Source organism: Acomys minous (assembly GCF_964271855.1).
Source record: "Acomys minous genome assembly, chromosome: 5".
NCBI lineage: Eukaryota > Metazoa > Chordata > Mammalia > Rodentia > Muridae > Acomys > Acomys minous.
The window spans coordinates 115,267,975-115,281,669 of NC_140494.1; the positions used below are offsets into that span (position 1 = coordinate 115,267,975).

General features: G+C 42.4%; 1 protein-coding gene across 7 annotated transcripts in view; it reads right to left on the reverse strand.

Moving 5' to 3' along the window:
• LOC311597917 (uncharacterized protein) overlaps window positions 1–13,048 on the reverse strand; it is a 40,714-nt gene extending 27,666 nt beyond the window's left edge. For 6 of the 7 annotated variants that reach the window (XR_014779398.1, XR_014779399.1, XR_014779400.1 and 3 more), the window contains exons 1-7: window positions 12,940–13,048; window positions 9,480–9,526; window positions 7,576–7,600; window positions 4,692–4,793; window positions 3,621–3,734; window positions 3,227–3,301; window positions 750–814 (exon numbers count right to left, since the gene is read on the reverse strand). Coding sequence is in view for 4 of the 7 variants with exons in the window: in XM_084782522.1 (XP_084638648.1) it covers window positions 750–814; window positions 3,227–3,301; window positions 3,621–3,734; window positions 4,692–4,793; window positions 7,576–7,600; window positions 9,480–9,526; window positions 12,940–12,964 (453 nt within the window). In the remaining 3 variants the exon portion in view is untranslated. The remainder of the gene's footprint in view (window positions 1–749; window positions 815–3,226; window positions 3,302–3,620; window positions 3,735–4,691; window positions 4,794–7,575; window positions 7,601–9,479; window positions 9,527–12,939) is intronic. The other variant, XM_084782523.1, reaches the window with a different exon arrangement.
• Between the last annotated feature and the right edge of the window lie 647 nt (window positions 13,049–13,695).

Here is a 13,695-nt window from a genome sequence, read left to right on the forward strand (position 1 = left end):
TTAAAGAAAACACTCAGGCTCAGATCGTACTGATTTCCGCTTGTCTTTGCTTCTTCTAGTGACTTAGGGCAGTGGTAAACAGGACTGGGAAGAGTGGCCAAGGGAAAAGATTCTATATTAGTCTGTTGTGTAATACTCTCACAAAACACCTGAGGCTGGATAATGTGTAAAGAAAAAAAAACCCAACAGTATTTTTCACACTGTTGCCCATTTAAGCCCATATTAGGCAAACCAACCTCTTTGCCCCCTACTATGGTTTCCTCAAAGTTACACTGAAGTCTGAGATTACCTACTAAGGAGAACTTGTGTGTCTGGGTTATTTACCTTAACTTCACACTTTAACATTTTCAATGCTTCAGCGTCCTTATAATGGGCATAAAAAGAAAATCTTTTACCACATCACTATTTGGGGAAATACAATCCGGCTGCCTAAGCCTTAGAAATCTCCTGAAGAAAGATGAGGACACTTAGAATAAATGCAAACTTTTCACGGGTAATGTGTGCCAACTTTTGAGTGAAAAATCACTCAGGTTTTAACCTAGGCAGAAAAACTTCTGTCAGAAGGAAGGCCCCCCTAAAAGCAAAACTGTGGAAGCTGGCACTGGCATTTTTTTTATATAGTCTTAGTCAAGAATGACTTGATCCAGTTCCATTTTCTCCTTTTACCAAGAAAATTCTCAGATGTGACAAAGTATAAAGGAATCCTAAAACTAACCTTTCTGTCTTAGAAAAAGGAAAAGATACTCTACCTTAACTAGTGTTGGACTTGTCTCCTTTTTGCGGGGGGTCTTCATCTGGTCCTTGTCAGATGATGCTAGGGGAACATAAAATAACTCTGAGTCCATGGGGCCACGTATGCACAACAGGGGCTCTTGGCTTGATGTGGACAGAGTTCTACAGACTCAGTCTAAACCTTTAGGCTTAGCGCACATGGTTCATTGATAAACGTGGTTGCGCTAACACAAGAGCACCCTCTTGGCTAGGGAAAAACATTCAAGAGAAGAAGATCTTGAGAAGTAGAAAGGAAAGCTTTGCCCTTCTGTACGATATGAATCTAAAGCAGTCTGAATGTGTCTTACTGGGGAGACACCGAAACAAGGTTGTTAAATGAAAGATTTCTGTTACTTCTTTAGACCATTTTGAGAAGTGCAGCTCTGCAAGCCTTTAAAAGCAGATGGTGATGGGTACGCCCCAGACACTGGGCACTGAGCTGCTTCCCCCATTCTGTTTTTGTCTTTCTTTCTTTTTCACTACGCCTTCTTATTGCTTCTTTGAACAAAAGAGCGTATAAGACTTGTTTTTTGGTGGGAATCTAAAGAGACTGGACTTTTAAAGAGTACCTAGACTTTCAAATGGTTGGCATTAATTGAACACTGTGGGACTTTTAACATCGTACGCTATCTTATAACAACATGAGATCTTGGAGAAAGAAAAAGGCATGGGACCAAGGGAGTCACAGACACTGAGCATTGTGTGTCTTAAACTATGGAACTTAAATTGTGTTTTCATTGTAACTATTCTCTGATTCTTCCTTTTTTTTGTTTTGGTTTTTCAAGACAGGGTTTCTCTGTGTAGCCTTGGCTGTCCTGGACTCGCACTGTAGACCAGGCTGGCCTCGAACTCACAGGGATCCACCTGCCTCTGCCTCCCAAGTGCTGGAACTAAAGGCGTGCGCCATCACTGCCCAGCTGATTCTTCCTTTTAAGAAAAACAAGGTATATAGCTTCTTTTATATTTGAGAAGAGACTATAGTTAAGACACTTTAGATTTTGAAAGAGAACTTGGAGTTTTAAATGGTTGGAATTATTTGAAGGCCACAGGACTTTTAAGACGAATGGTATGCTATAGTATGCTCTGAATGTGAGATCTTTGGGTGTCGAGTTGATAAGAGGTAACCCGGGATGGTTGGTGTTCATTGTCAACTTCACACACCTGGGAAGACGGGACCTAAATTGGAGAATTGCTTCCATCATATTGGCCTGAGAAAATTGGTGTGGGGCAATCTTCTTGACTGCTAATTAATGTAAGAGGGCCTAGCCAACTGTGGGCAGTGCTATTCTTAGGTGGCCTGAGAAGTGTATTAAAGGTGGCTAGCAAGCCAGAGAGATCAAGTCAGTAGGTACCGTTCTTCCATAGCCCCTGTTTCTTTTCCTGCCTCTAGGTTCCTGCCTCAACTTCTCTCCATGATGGACTACAACTTAAGATGAACTAAATCTTTTCTTCCCCAAGTTACTCATGAGAGCAACAGAAAGCAAACTGGTGTGCATTCGGCAAAGGGTAGAAGACAGAAAATGCCTAGTGAAAACATAAATAGGACAGCAACATAGGAAAGGAACATGCTGGAATACCTAGATGATGACAACCTGCATTAAGTTATGCCTAGATGGAATGGTCATTTCTTTGTCCTTGGAGTATATTTTCTTTCTTTGCAGAAGAGTGAGAAAAAATAAACTGAGTCTTTGTCTTCTTACCTAGAGTCCAGACTATATGGCATGAGATGGTCAATTTACACAAGGCTTTAAACCACACTGTGGGTTCTGGTGTGAGTGTGAAATGTTCCCCACAGCCTTATGTATTTGAACATTTGGTCCCCAGCTGGCAGTGCTGCTGGAGAAAGGCTGGCTCCATCAGGAGGTAAATCTCCCCTGGAGGAAGTGAGTCACCGAGGAAAACTGTTAGGCTTTGGAGCCAAGCCCCCACTTCTGTTAACTTCCTGCCTCTTGAGTGTGGGTGCAATGTGACCAGCTGGCCACTTCACTGGCTACGACACCTTTCCTGCCAGCATCATGTCTTCCCCACCATAATGTATTTAACTATAAATCACACACACACACACACACACACACACACACACACACACACACACACAAATCCCTTTCTCAACTAAAATGCTTCTTGTCAGGTATTTGGTCATAACAATGAAAAGAGCCATCAAATACAATGATTAAATAATAAGAGTTTCATCATTGCTTCTTAGCCACTTGGAAGACCCTTCAAATTGACATTCTCTCATTGATACCCAAGGAGAAGAAATAGCCCAAATACTACTAGGCCCTCCCATTGGATTTGACCAAGAATGCCATTACATATCACTACTCCCAACATAATAGTTTTGAAGGCTCTTGTCACCACCCAAGTCATTCTTGGTGTTGGCCTCATTAAAACCATAGGTATCTGGAAGAAAGTCAGCAAAGGGTTAAATCTGACCAGGAATGCCATTACCTACCATCACCGAGACCACTGAGTTGAGGGCTTTTCTCCCAACCCATGTCATCCTCAATGTCCTCAAACATGTCAATGTCTGGAAGAAAGTCAGTGGGGAGAGGTGAGTGACTCATACCCTGGTGACTGTAACAGGTGAAGCCATATTGCCTCCCACAAGACCAAGCTCAGCTCCTCTTTGGTTTGCATCATTCACTGAGAACCACAATGGAAGTTTAATTTTACGTGTTTTTACATTTTGTGGCTGTGGTCCTCTACTGACAAACTAGGAAGGTTTACATATTATGGGTGAATAAAATAGAGCAAGGGATTGTCATTATTTTTTTTCATAGAGAAAGCACAACATAGTCTACAACTACTGTTGACGGTGGAAAGTAACAACTGAGTTCCCACCGTACCATCAGCAGTGGCACAGGACTTCTCTGCTATACGCACAGTCTCCGTTTTTGAGATGCGTTTGTGTTTACCGGATTTGATGTTTATATAAGTCGAGGCTGCTATCAGGGGATCAGCTGAAATGCAATCACAACAAAAGGTCAGTTGAACAGCATACAAGAGGGCAAACTAATCACTGTTCTGTATTTTAACTTTTATCCTGTTACTTGCTTGCACACTCATCTGATTCAGGATGTTATTTCTGGAAGGTCTCAGGCATCAGCGGGCACTAACTGCAGGCATGGCATGGCTGGTGTAGGTAAGGTCTTGATTCGTGTGGATGACACAGTAGCAGCAGAAGGGCACTGTGACTGAGTATGCAGGATGGCCAGCATCCAGCTTTCTTTAACAACCACGTGGACACTGAAATTTGTACAGTTCCTCACTTCTCTATTCTTGGCACTATGAAACTACAATTTCCTAAGGACTCACGTTAAGCCTGATGAATCCACAAAAGCAAATAATGACAAATCCTTTTCTGCCTACAAAAATCCTACAAAAATGCTCTATAGTGTTAGATAAGCACCGGAAGGATTGGCTGGATAGCAGTAGTTGGGTCCACCAATGGTCTGTGTGTGTCTCAGGACAGTGGACAGTGGCTATTTTTTTTTTTCATTCTTTACCTAACCAAGGTATTTTATATTCATGGAAAACACATGATACCATCTTCAGGTACAGGACTATTTACATCTCTTACTTTGAACCTGCAGATACTATATTAGTTACTACTTTTATGCCAGATGAACAAATTACCTGACCAGGGTAGGGGGTAAGAAACAGATGAAGATAAATGTTCTACTTTCAACCCCTGAAATAAAAAATTACCACCAAAAGAAGAGGAATGAGGGACCTTAGTTAGCTCAAATATGTGGCCTTCTCCCTCCACTACGTTCACACTGTCAGCTTTCCCTCAGCGTGTATTTCTGACTATGTTAAAACAAAACCACAGGCAGGGACGATCTTTCTACATCCGGGATACACCACCATTTGGAATGGCTGTGAATAGTTCACTAACTACTAATTCTCCATCGTACCTTTAGCGCTGCTGGTGGAGCTTCCCCGCGCTCCGTAAGACCCCGAGGCAGATCTCCTACCATCTCTCAAGGGCTTACCCTTCCTCAAGTTCCTCAATTTACCTGAAAAAGAGATGAAAACCCAACAAAATGGCAATAAGAACAACAGCGGACGGCTAATCGTTCTCTGAGTTTAAATATTTTATCTCGTTAGTTGCTTCTGGATCATGGTGGAGATCAGTGAGTGTACACATAGCATAGGTGTTTGCGTGGTCAACACAGGGAAGGTCTCTTATCCAGATGGCAAAGCACCAAGGGGAAGGCAGTGAGTCCATGTGGCAGCATAGTGTATCCATGACGGCCGGCATCTACAGCACTTGAAGAACTACACGGATACAGTGAAGTTTATACAACTCCTTGTTTCTCCACTCTTGGTACTAGGACACCAAAAACTAGGAGCCCTTCATAAGCCTCATGAGTCTGAAAATACCTAACAATAAAGGCTTAATTAAAAGCACCGGCACTGCAGAAATGTCATGACATTTTGTTAAATAAATAACAACTAGCTAGATTAGAGTGACTGTGTGCAGAGGGGGTGTTTGTGTGGCCTTGGGACAGTGGGCAGTGATTGTCCGTTCTTTACACAACACGATGTTTACAGGTCATGGAGAACATATAGTTTCACCTTCGGTTGGGCCATAGCAGGAAGAAATGATACTGCCTACTTTTCACCTGAGGCTGTTGCAGTATTTGCTTTCATGTCATTGTGACCAAATTGCCTGACAGAAGTAAAAATTAAGATAAGGGATGGATGTTCTACTTTTGGATCCCTGACACAAAATAGAGTTTGCAAAAGAAGTAATCCAGGGACTTTGTAGGTATAGATATGAGCCCCCACCCCACCCCACCCCGCCACTACCTTTACACTGCCTTTCAGCAGTTTCTAATTGCTAAGTCCACAGGCCTGGGACCACTTCTATATGTCTACTACAATGACTCAGAGGCCAGGTGATGCTAACACAGTTGTCACTTGGTATTTGTGGGACAGGTGTGACACTATCAACTGATCAACTCTAAATAAACCCACAACACAAACTGACAAGACAAGATGCCAACGTCATTGTGACCAAGTGTGCACATTCTGCTTTTCCAGTGACAATCACCCTCAGGGGAAAAAAAAAAAACTCTCTCTAGGCAGGTCAGGCCTGCCTACAAGAAGGGCAGTGGCTGCACTAGCACTGCGTGTGTACCTTCTGTATTCACTCCTTCTTTGGCGGAGTCCAGTGTCTACTATACAAGCTGTTTCCATTTACTGGCTACTCAGAGCAGAACACACAGTCCTACTTCCCCTGAGTTACAACCCTCCTTAGCATATGCCTAAACATACAGACACACCCTGCTGTGACATGCAGTCACACTTTGCAGTGCTCGTTGTACATACACTGAATGGACAGGGTTCCTATGCCCTCACTTACCAGTCAACATGGATACTATCAGTAAGAGGAAACACTTTTTTTGTTTTTTGTTTTTTGGGTTTTTTTTTTTGGGTTTTTTCGAGACAGGGTTTCTCTGTGTAGCTTCGACTGTCCTGGACTTGCTTTGTTGACCAGGCTGGCCTCGAACTCACAGCAATCCACCTGCCTCTGCCTCCTGAGTGCTGGGATTAAAGGCGTGCGCCACCACACCTGGCTGAGGAAACACTTTTAAAGCAGAGTCTAGCTCATCTTTAAATGTGGTCAGTTATAGGAATGCTTGAGCCTGGATTTTTAACAGTATTGATTAGAGATTTTTAAGCCCTAAACTGTGAGTGCTTTGAGTTCATGACAATGAGCTGAAGCATTTCACCGGTTCTTACTATAATCTGTTATTTCTAGAAGAAATTCAACCGTGACACACATGCAATTTGTTTTTCCTTGCTGTGTCTTCCATCATTAGCATCAATGCTCTGCCTAGTGGCAGGTCAGCTCCTTCTTTTCCTGTTTGTCATTTTTGTTTCCTATTTTGTTGTTGTTGTCAGATGTGGTCTCCTTGTACAGCCCAGGATGGCCAGAAACTGTCAGAGCCCGATGATGAAATTGGGCTCCTGATCCCATGGCTTCCACTCCTGGAATGCTGAGAACGTAGGCCCAGGTGTCACCACTCAGGCTTGTGTGGCACTAAAGACCAAACCGAGGGCCTCCTACATCACAGGTAGCCACTTTATCAAGTGAGCTATTTTCCCAGCATAAGTGGGCTTTTTCTGTCTTTCACACTTGTGGAAGTCTGAACCCAGGCACATGGATGCTCAAGTGGCGTTTTGCTGTTTCGTATCTCCGCAGTGTTGACTTGGGCTGGAACTCTTCTACCATGACTAATGGCATTGCCATAGGGTAGTAAGTGGGAGTTACACTCATCACACTGATAGTGGGCCCCATGTTTATGTACACAGTGGTGATTTGGCCTATGTGGTTAGACAGCTCAGTCACTTGCTTCTGTGTGTCTTGGTTGATTCTTCTGTGGAGGAGTACACAAAGCAACAGTGACAGCATGCATGACTGTGATGAGGTCTGAACTAATGTGGGGAAAGTGTGCACTTTTTTTTTTTCACTGGGATATTGATGTGGGAGATTGGGTTTAAATCATTGGGATTTCTATCTAGCAGAAATACAGATATAGACACATTCTGGTGCATAAAATCTCAAACTAAGGTCGTCATAACAAAATGCATGCACAGTATATGTGCTTGCAGTTTGTTATGTGGGATATCACTGTGTAGGTCGGTTTTGGTGGGGTTTTTTTTCTTTAAATAAAAGCCTCAACAGTCACTGCCAGCAAATGGTAGAAACCACCCCCCTCACAAAAGACAGGCAGAACTTACACAGCTTACCTACAGTGAGTCTGAGAAGATGGCTGTACAAATACTTACCCTGTTGTTTCTTCCTTGAGACAAACTACAATTTAGAGAAAAGAAACACTTTTAGGTCCAGAATGTGGTCAATTCTATATCCACAGGGTTTTTTTCCTTTCCTAGTACTTACGGTAATGGTAATCAGGATAATCAAGAACAATCAAGGCAAAGATTCTATGTTAGTCTGTCACATGATGTTGCTGCAATACAACCAATCCTAGATACTTTGTGAAAGAACTATTTTTCACACTTTCGCTGATCCAGGCCAAATCAGACTTCCCTATCACTCTGGTAAGGGTTCCAGATGCTACACTGCCATATGGCAGAGAAACCTTGTAACAACCTGCTCTTATGGGCCCCCTTTAAGAAGTGTGCACTCCTTTAATCCCAGCACTCGGGAGGCAGAGGCAGGCGGATTGATGTGAGTTCCAGGCCAGCCTGGTCTACAAAGCCAGTCCAGGACAGCTAGAGCTACACAGAGAAACCCTGTCCCCCCCCCAAAAAAAAACAAGAAGAGGAGGAGGAGGAGGAGGAAGAGGAGGAGGAGGAGGAGGAGGAGGAGGAAGAAGAAGAAGAGGAGGAGGAGGAGGAGCTTCCATGGTCCATGATCTGTGCTCCCACTAACTGCAAAGAGCAAGGAGGCTATTTTTCTTGTGACATTGATTACTGCGGGTGCACAGTTGAGAGGTAGGGACTTGGAAGGCTTCTGTGACACCCCTGCCACCAGCCCAACGCCCACTCTCCCATAAAAAGTGATAGCCTAGACAGGAAGCCACCAAAGAGAACTAAAAAGGGTGCTGGGAATGCTCAACTGTGGCTTCTGGCGAGGGAGGGGAGAACTCAGCTCTATTTAAGGGGCAGACCACTGAGTGGTTGACCGTGAGTATTAAGATAACACTAAGTGGACTTGCTTTTTTAAATTCTTATTTTTATTTTTACTTTCTGGCTGGGGGAGCCAGAAGGGTGCGGGCAGACAGGTAAGGGCTGGGAAGTGAGCGTGATCCAGGTGTATGAGGTGAGAGTCCCAGAGAATCAAAAACAAAATTATGTAATATAAATAAATAAACAAGTGCCTCTGTATCCCAGTCATAGACATTAACTTTCATGTTTTAAGGTCTGGCAACCTCAATGTTCCCATAAGTGACATAAGAAGTTTCTGGCACAACAAAGCTTCAGAAACCTGCTCACACCGTCTAAACCATAGAACCCCAAAAGAGCAAGTGGAGACAACACTTACAGAAAATACAAATTCTTCATAAATGATGAGTCAGCTGCCTTTGAAAATTTTATTTGTGTGTATGTGTGCCTGAGTGCATCATATGTGCATCATATGTGTGCAGGAGTCCACAGAGGCCAGAAAAGGGTGTCAGACCCTCTGAGACTAGAGTTACAAATGGCTGTGAACCACACCGTGTAGCTGCTAGGAATTAAACCTGAGTCATCTGAAAGAGCAGCAAGTCCTCTTTTTCTATTTTTTATTTTTAAAGATTTATTTATTATGTATACAGTGCTCTGCCTGCATGTACATCTGCAGGCCAGAAGAGGGCATCAGATCTCACGATAGATGGTTGTGAGCCACCATGTGGTTGCTAGGGATTGAACTCAGGACCTCTGGATGAGCAGTCAGTGGCCTTAACCGCTGAGCCATCTCTCCAGCCCCCCGTAAGTCCTCTTATCGCTAAACAGTTGCTCCTGGTACACCTTTTGAGTAAAAATTGCACAACTTCCAATATAGAGAGGAACACTTGTTCAAGAAGAAACGGCCTCCTAAAGCATACCCAACAGTGGCATTTTGAGGCAGGGACTCTAATGCCTTCAGTGTACATGATCATTTTTATTATTCAATTATTATGATATCTACTAAAAATAAAGGGACCGTGAAAGTAGCCTTTCTACCTTGGAAAACGTGATAGCCATCTTACCTTCAATGACTCTTTCCTTGGTGATGTCTGGTTGTCCTGTGGGGACACTAGAACACAAAATAACAGCTCAGGGTACAATTTGTTATTGCCCAGTGATCTTCGCTTCATGTGCTGAGATATCTAAGGATTTGGTCTAGATGGCTGAACTGAATGGATGTAGTTCATCAATAAGCATCATTGGGCTACTGCTGGACCATCTTTTTGATAGGAAAAGGAAAATGGGAGAGTACCAAAAGAAAAATGACTTTGGCCTCTCTACATAATGAGAACCTAAGGAAATGTGCAACAACCCATGTTTGACTGGGTCAAGACTAAAATGAATCTTAAAGCTACATAGGTGTCTCCCATGTCTTCAGGCTGTTCCGAAGCCCAGGAAGAATTTTGACTACTTTCTAAGACATATCTCCAACCCATGTCAACTCCCACAACCTAAAATACACAGAATTTGCATTTGTCAGTGAGCAAAATAGGAACTGAAACCCATAATCTACACACCACACTAGGGGAATCAACTTGGTAGCGGGCACAAAATGTAATTATATTCTCCCACTCATCCTCTGATACACAGTGAGATTGCTGAGCAGTAGAAGATGCTGACCTTAAATATTTTCTAAGTAGTAAACTACACATAATGTAGTTGTTCTGACCTTCCTTTGATATGCCATCTGTTTGTTTTCATGGTGTGGCATGGCTACCCAGATTCAGATCAGGGAACAGTGCATTGAGTGAGGATCTGGTCCCTGTTGACCACCTGGGTTCTTTAACGCAGCTCTATATCTGAGTTGTCACTGGGATGCTATATCGAACCAATATTGAAATGCAATTCTGGGTTCTTATACATCACCGCCCCAGGGTGTGCAGTTCCTACAGTCTCAGCACTTCTTGACTTCACAAAGACCATTACAGCATAGTCCCAGTTTTAGCTGACCGCACACACAGCAAGGGTGGAGACTGATTCAGGATCTACTGAATGTGCACATCCAAAGCCTCAGTATCTGGGCCCTGACCAAAGCCATGGGTTCCATGGGGTTTCCACATAATAACTGAGACGAAACCTGATATTCATGAAGATATTTATCTGCCCTGGTGTGCTCCTGAAGTGGACAGTGTATACAATTTATGTAGTCCAGTAGGAATCCATACATTTTCATAGACGGACCCTCTTCTATGGTAGCTAATAACTCCACAGCTGGATGATGAGCCCAGGTCATCAATTAGAGTGGTGCATGAGGGCCATACATCTGTGTTCCCACTTTGGCCCTTTTCACCTAAGAATAGAGGAGCTTGCATATTTTTATCACTGTCTCTCTGATTCTACTTCCTGGGTAGAACCAAAGAGAGAGTGTGTGTGTGTGTGTGTGTGTGTGTGTGTGTGTGTGTGTGTGTGTGTGTATGCTGTTGGTGAGTGATTTAATGAACATAAAGCACGTGGTATAAATCCTCAGACATGTTACTGGTAAAATACACTGCCATAGTTCCCCATATTATCCTGAACCACAGTCTTTGATTCTAAATTCCGAGGCTGCTGTTCTTCTGTGACACTCCTACGTGACCCGATAGCAGCCATTTTCATTTCATGCAGACTCAGGTAGGACAAAGTCAGTTAGCAGTTTAAAAACTATGCCTATGTTGGCCTAAGTACACACTCACTGTCCACCCCTAAAGGTCAGCCTTGTTCTCCGGAATGTACCATTGCCTGACCATAAGTGGATGAATACCTGGTTCTAGAAAGCAAGCCCAGAATGCTGGGTGTATGAACATTGTGTATTCAAGCATTTAATATTTTAAGACCAGGAAACCCCCACCATCTTACTGTATTAACGTGTCCCAAACCTGAGGGGGCCTCCGCAAAGTCATAGGAGAGCCCAGAGCTGAACTTCTGAAAGGAGAACTCAGCCACATAACATACGGAAATAGTTATAGCCGTTATCTACTTGTAGTGATCACAATTATCTCTATGAACAATTCTGATCATACACCATATGATATGTGTACATTGTATACTAACTGCTGACTATAAAACAATATTAAGTTTCTATGTTCTTATTCATCAGTCTTTCAATTGACCCTAGGCCTCGACTTTTGTGTGTTAAAGTTGACTGCACACTGAAAAAGCAATTACCACATTTGACAGTGCTTAGCTCTGGAGGGAAGTAGGATGGAAAATTACCTCTAATTGATGCCTCTGGCAATTCAGATAGCCCACAAAATAAATGTTTTCTGTTTAATGAAATATAGAAAGTGCATGGTTCTATGAACCATCACACGAATGGAAAACACATGCCCATGGTTTCCTGAATAAAATACACATTTCAGGAAAAATAAAGGAATGTATGTTTAAAAATATACACATGTTATTATGTAAAATGCCTCAAAACAGCTCCAACATTTTATTCACTCCAATTTTCTGAGATTAGTAATTTAAATACACATAACCTAAATCATATTAAAATGTACTTTTACAAAAGTTATTATGTAGCCGGGCATAGCGGCGCATGCCTTTAATCTCAGCACTTGGGAGGCAGAGGCAGGCAGATCACTGTGAGTTCGAGGCCATCCTGGTCTATAAAGCGAGTCCAGGACAGCCAAGGCTAGCACAGAGAGATCCTGTCTCAAAAAACAAAAACAAAAAACAAACAAACAAACAAACAAAACCTCAAAAGTTAGTGTGCTTACACCACAGAACATCTAGTAGGGAAGAGATGAAAAATGTAAGCTATAATACATACACACACACACACACACACACACACACACACACACACTGGTTAATATTGGTTAACAACTTGACTTGATCTGGAACCGGCTATAACCCAAGCTTCTGCGCATTTCTATGAGAGATTTCCATTGACTTGATTATTTGAATCAGGAAGCTCTACCCTAAGTCTGGGCTGCACCTTCTGGTGGCAGCCCAGGTAAAAGGACATTGATTAAGGAAAGTTTGCTTTTTGCCTGCTTGCCTTCTCTCTCAATAGCAAGTTCAGCTATCCTGTTGCTGCACATTATTCCTTTACTGATGTTAGAACCAATTTCTTTGGGATTCCAGTGTAGACTGAATATAAGCGTCTCTCCCAGAATCCTCTCGGACTCCAGTGCCAGGCTGAGACTGCTGGAACAGCCAGCCTTTGGACTCAACCATTATTGGATTCTCAGTCTTTCAAACATAAGACAGCCTTTGTTGAACTACCCAGACAGTATCCCATAAACCAACCTAATACATCCCCTTTTAACATACATATTATATACATACATATATATTCATTTTATCAATTTTGTTTCTTTAGAGTACCCTAATATAACATATAAGAAAAGGTTAGAGTCTAATTGCTTTACAGGACAATCAAATACATGCTACAGAATGAAAAGTTAAAACATAATCAAACTATATATAATAGAGAAAGAAATATTTAAAAAATAACTTGTCCAGGTGAAGGCACACATTTGGTGGTGAATATCATACCTTGACATGAGCAATCGCTTCCCATTCTAAAGGTTTACCACAACAAAATTAGAGCAATCTCTACTATCCCAGGTGCTGACTGAGAAGTCAGTACTATACTGAAAGTCAGTACCAAGGTGAATATACACAATCCGTAACCACAGCAACAGTGTGGCTGGCAAGAGTGAGGTCACAATCCATACTGTGACATCTGTCAGCTGCTATGTGGGCAAATGTGCTAAGGCAAGTTCAAGACCACATTTACAAAGAGGTTAATGGGTTGGCAAGATGTCTCAGCTCTAAGAGTGTCACACAAGCCTGATGACCTGAGTTCGATCACCAGAACTCACGGTGAAACTCTTGTCCGTCCATGAACTGTAGTGTATTTGTACCTGTATTCAACCACACGTACAACACACCACAAATATTTTTTTTTAAAAAGAGGTTATTACACATGTTATTTCTGTTCGATATTCTTCCCCTAATAACATAACTACCAAATTATATATTTCGTCTCATCCATTGCTATTACTGTGAGCTTCCTCTTCTAAATTTCTTTCTTAGTTCACTGAGGAGTTTTTCTCTCACTGACTTTGAAGGCCGGACTACTGCTCCCTGAAGAAATAAGAAAAGTCATTTTCTGAGACCATTCTTCTGACAGGGAAAGAGTCTTGGGAATGAGCATAATTGTTATATTGATAAATATATTTCAAACAACCTTCAACATGTAGAATTAATGGTATAGCCTAGCCACGCAGGCCATCTGGTCGTGCATTT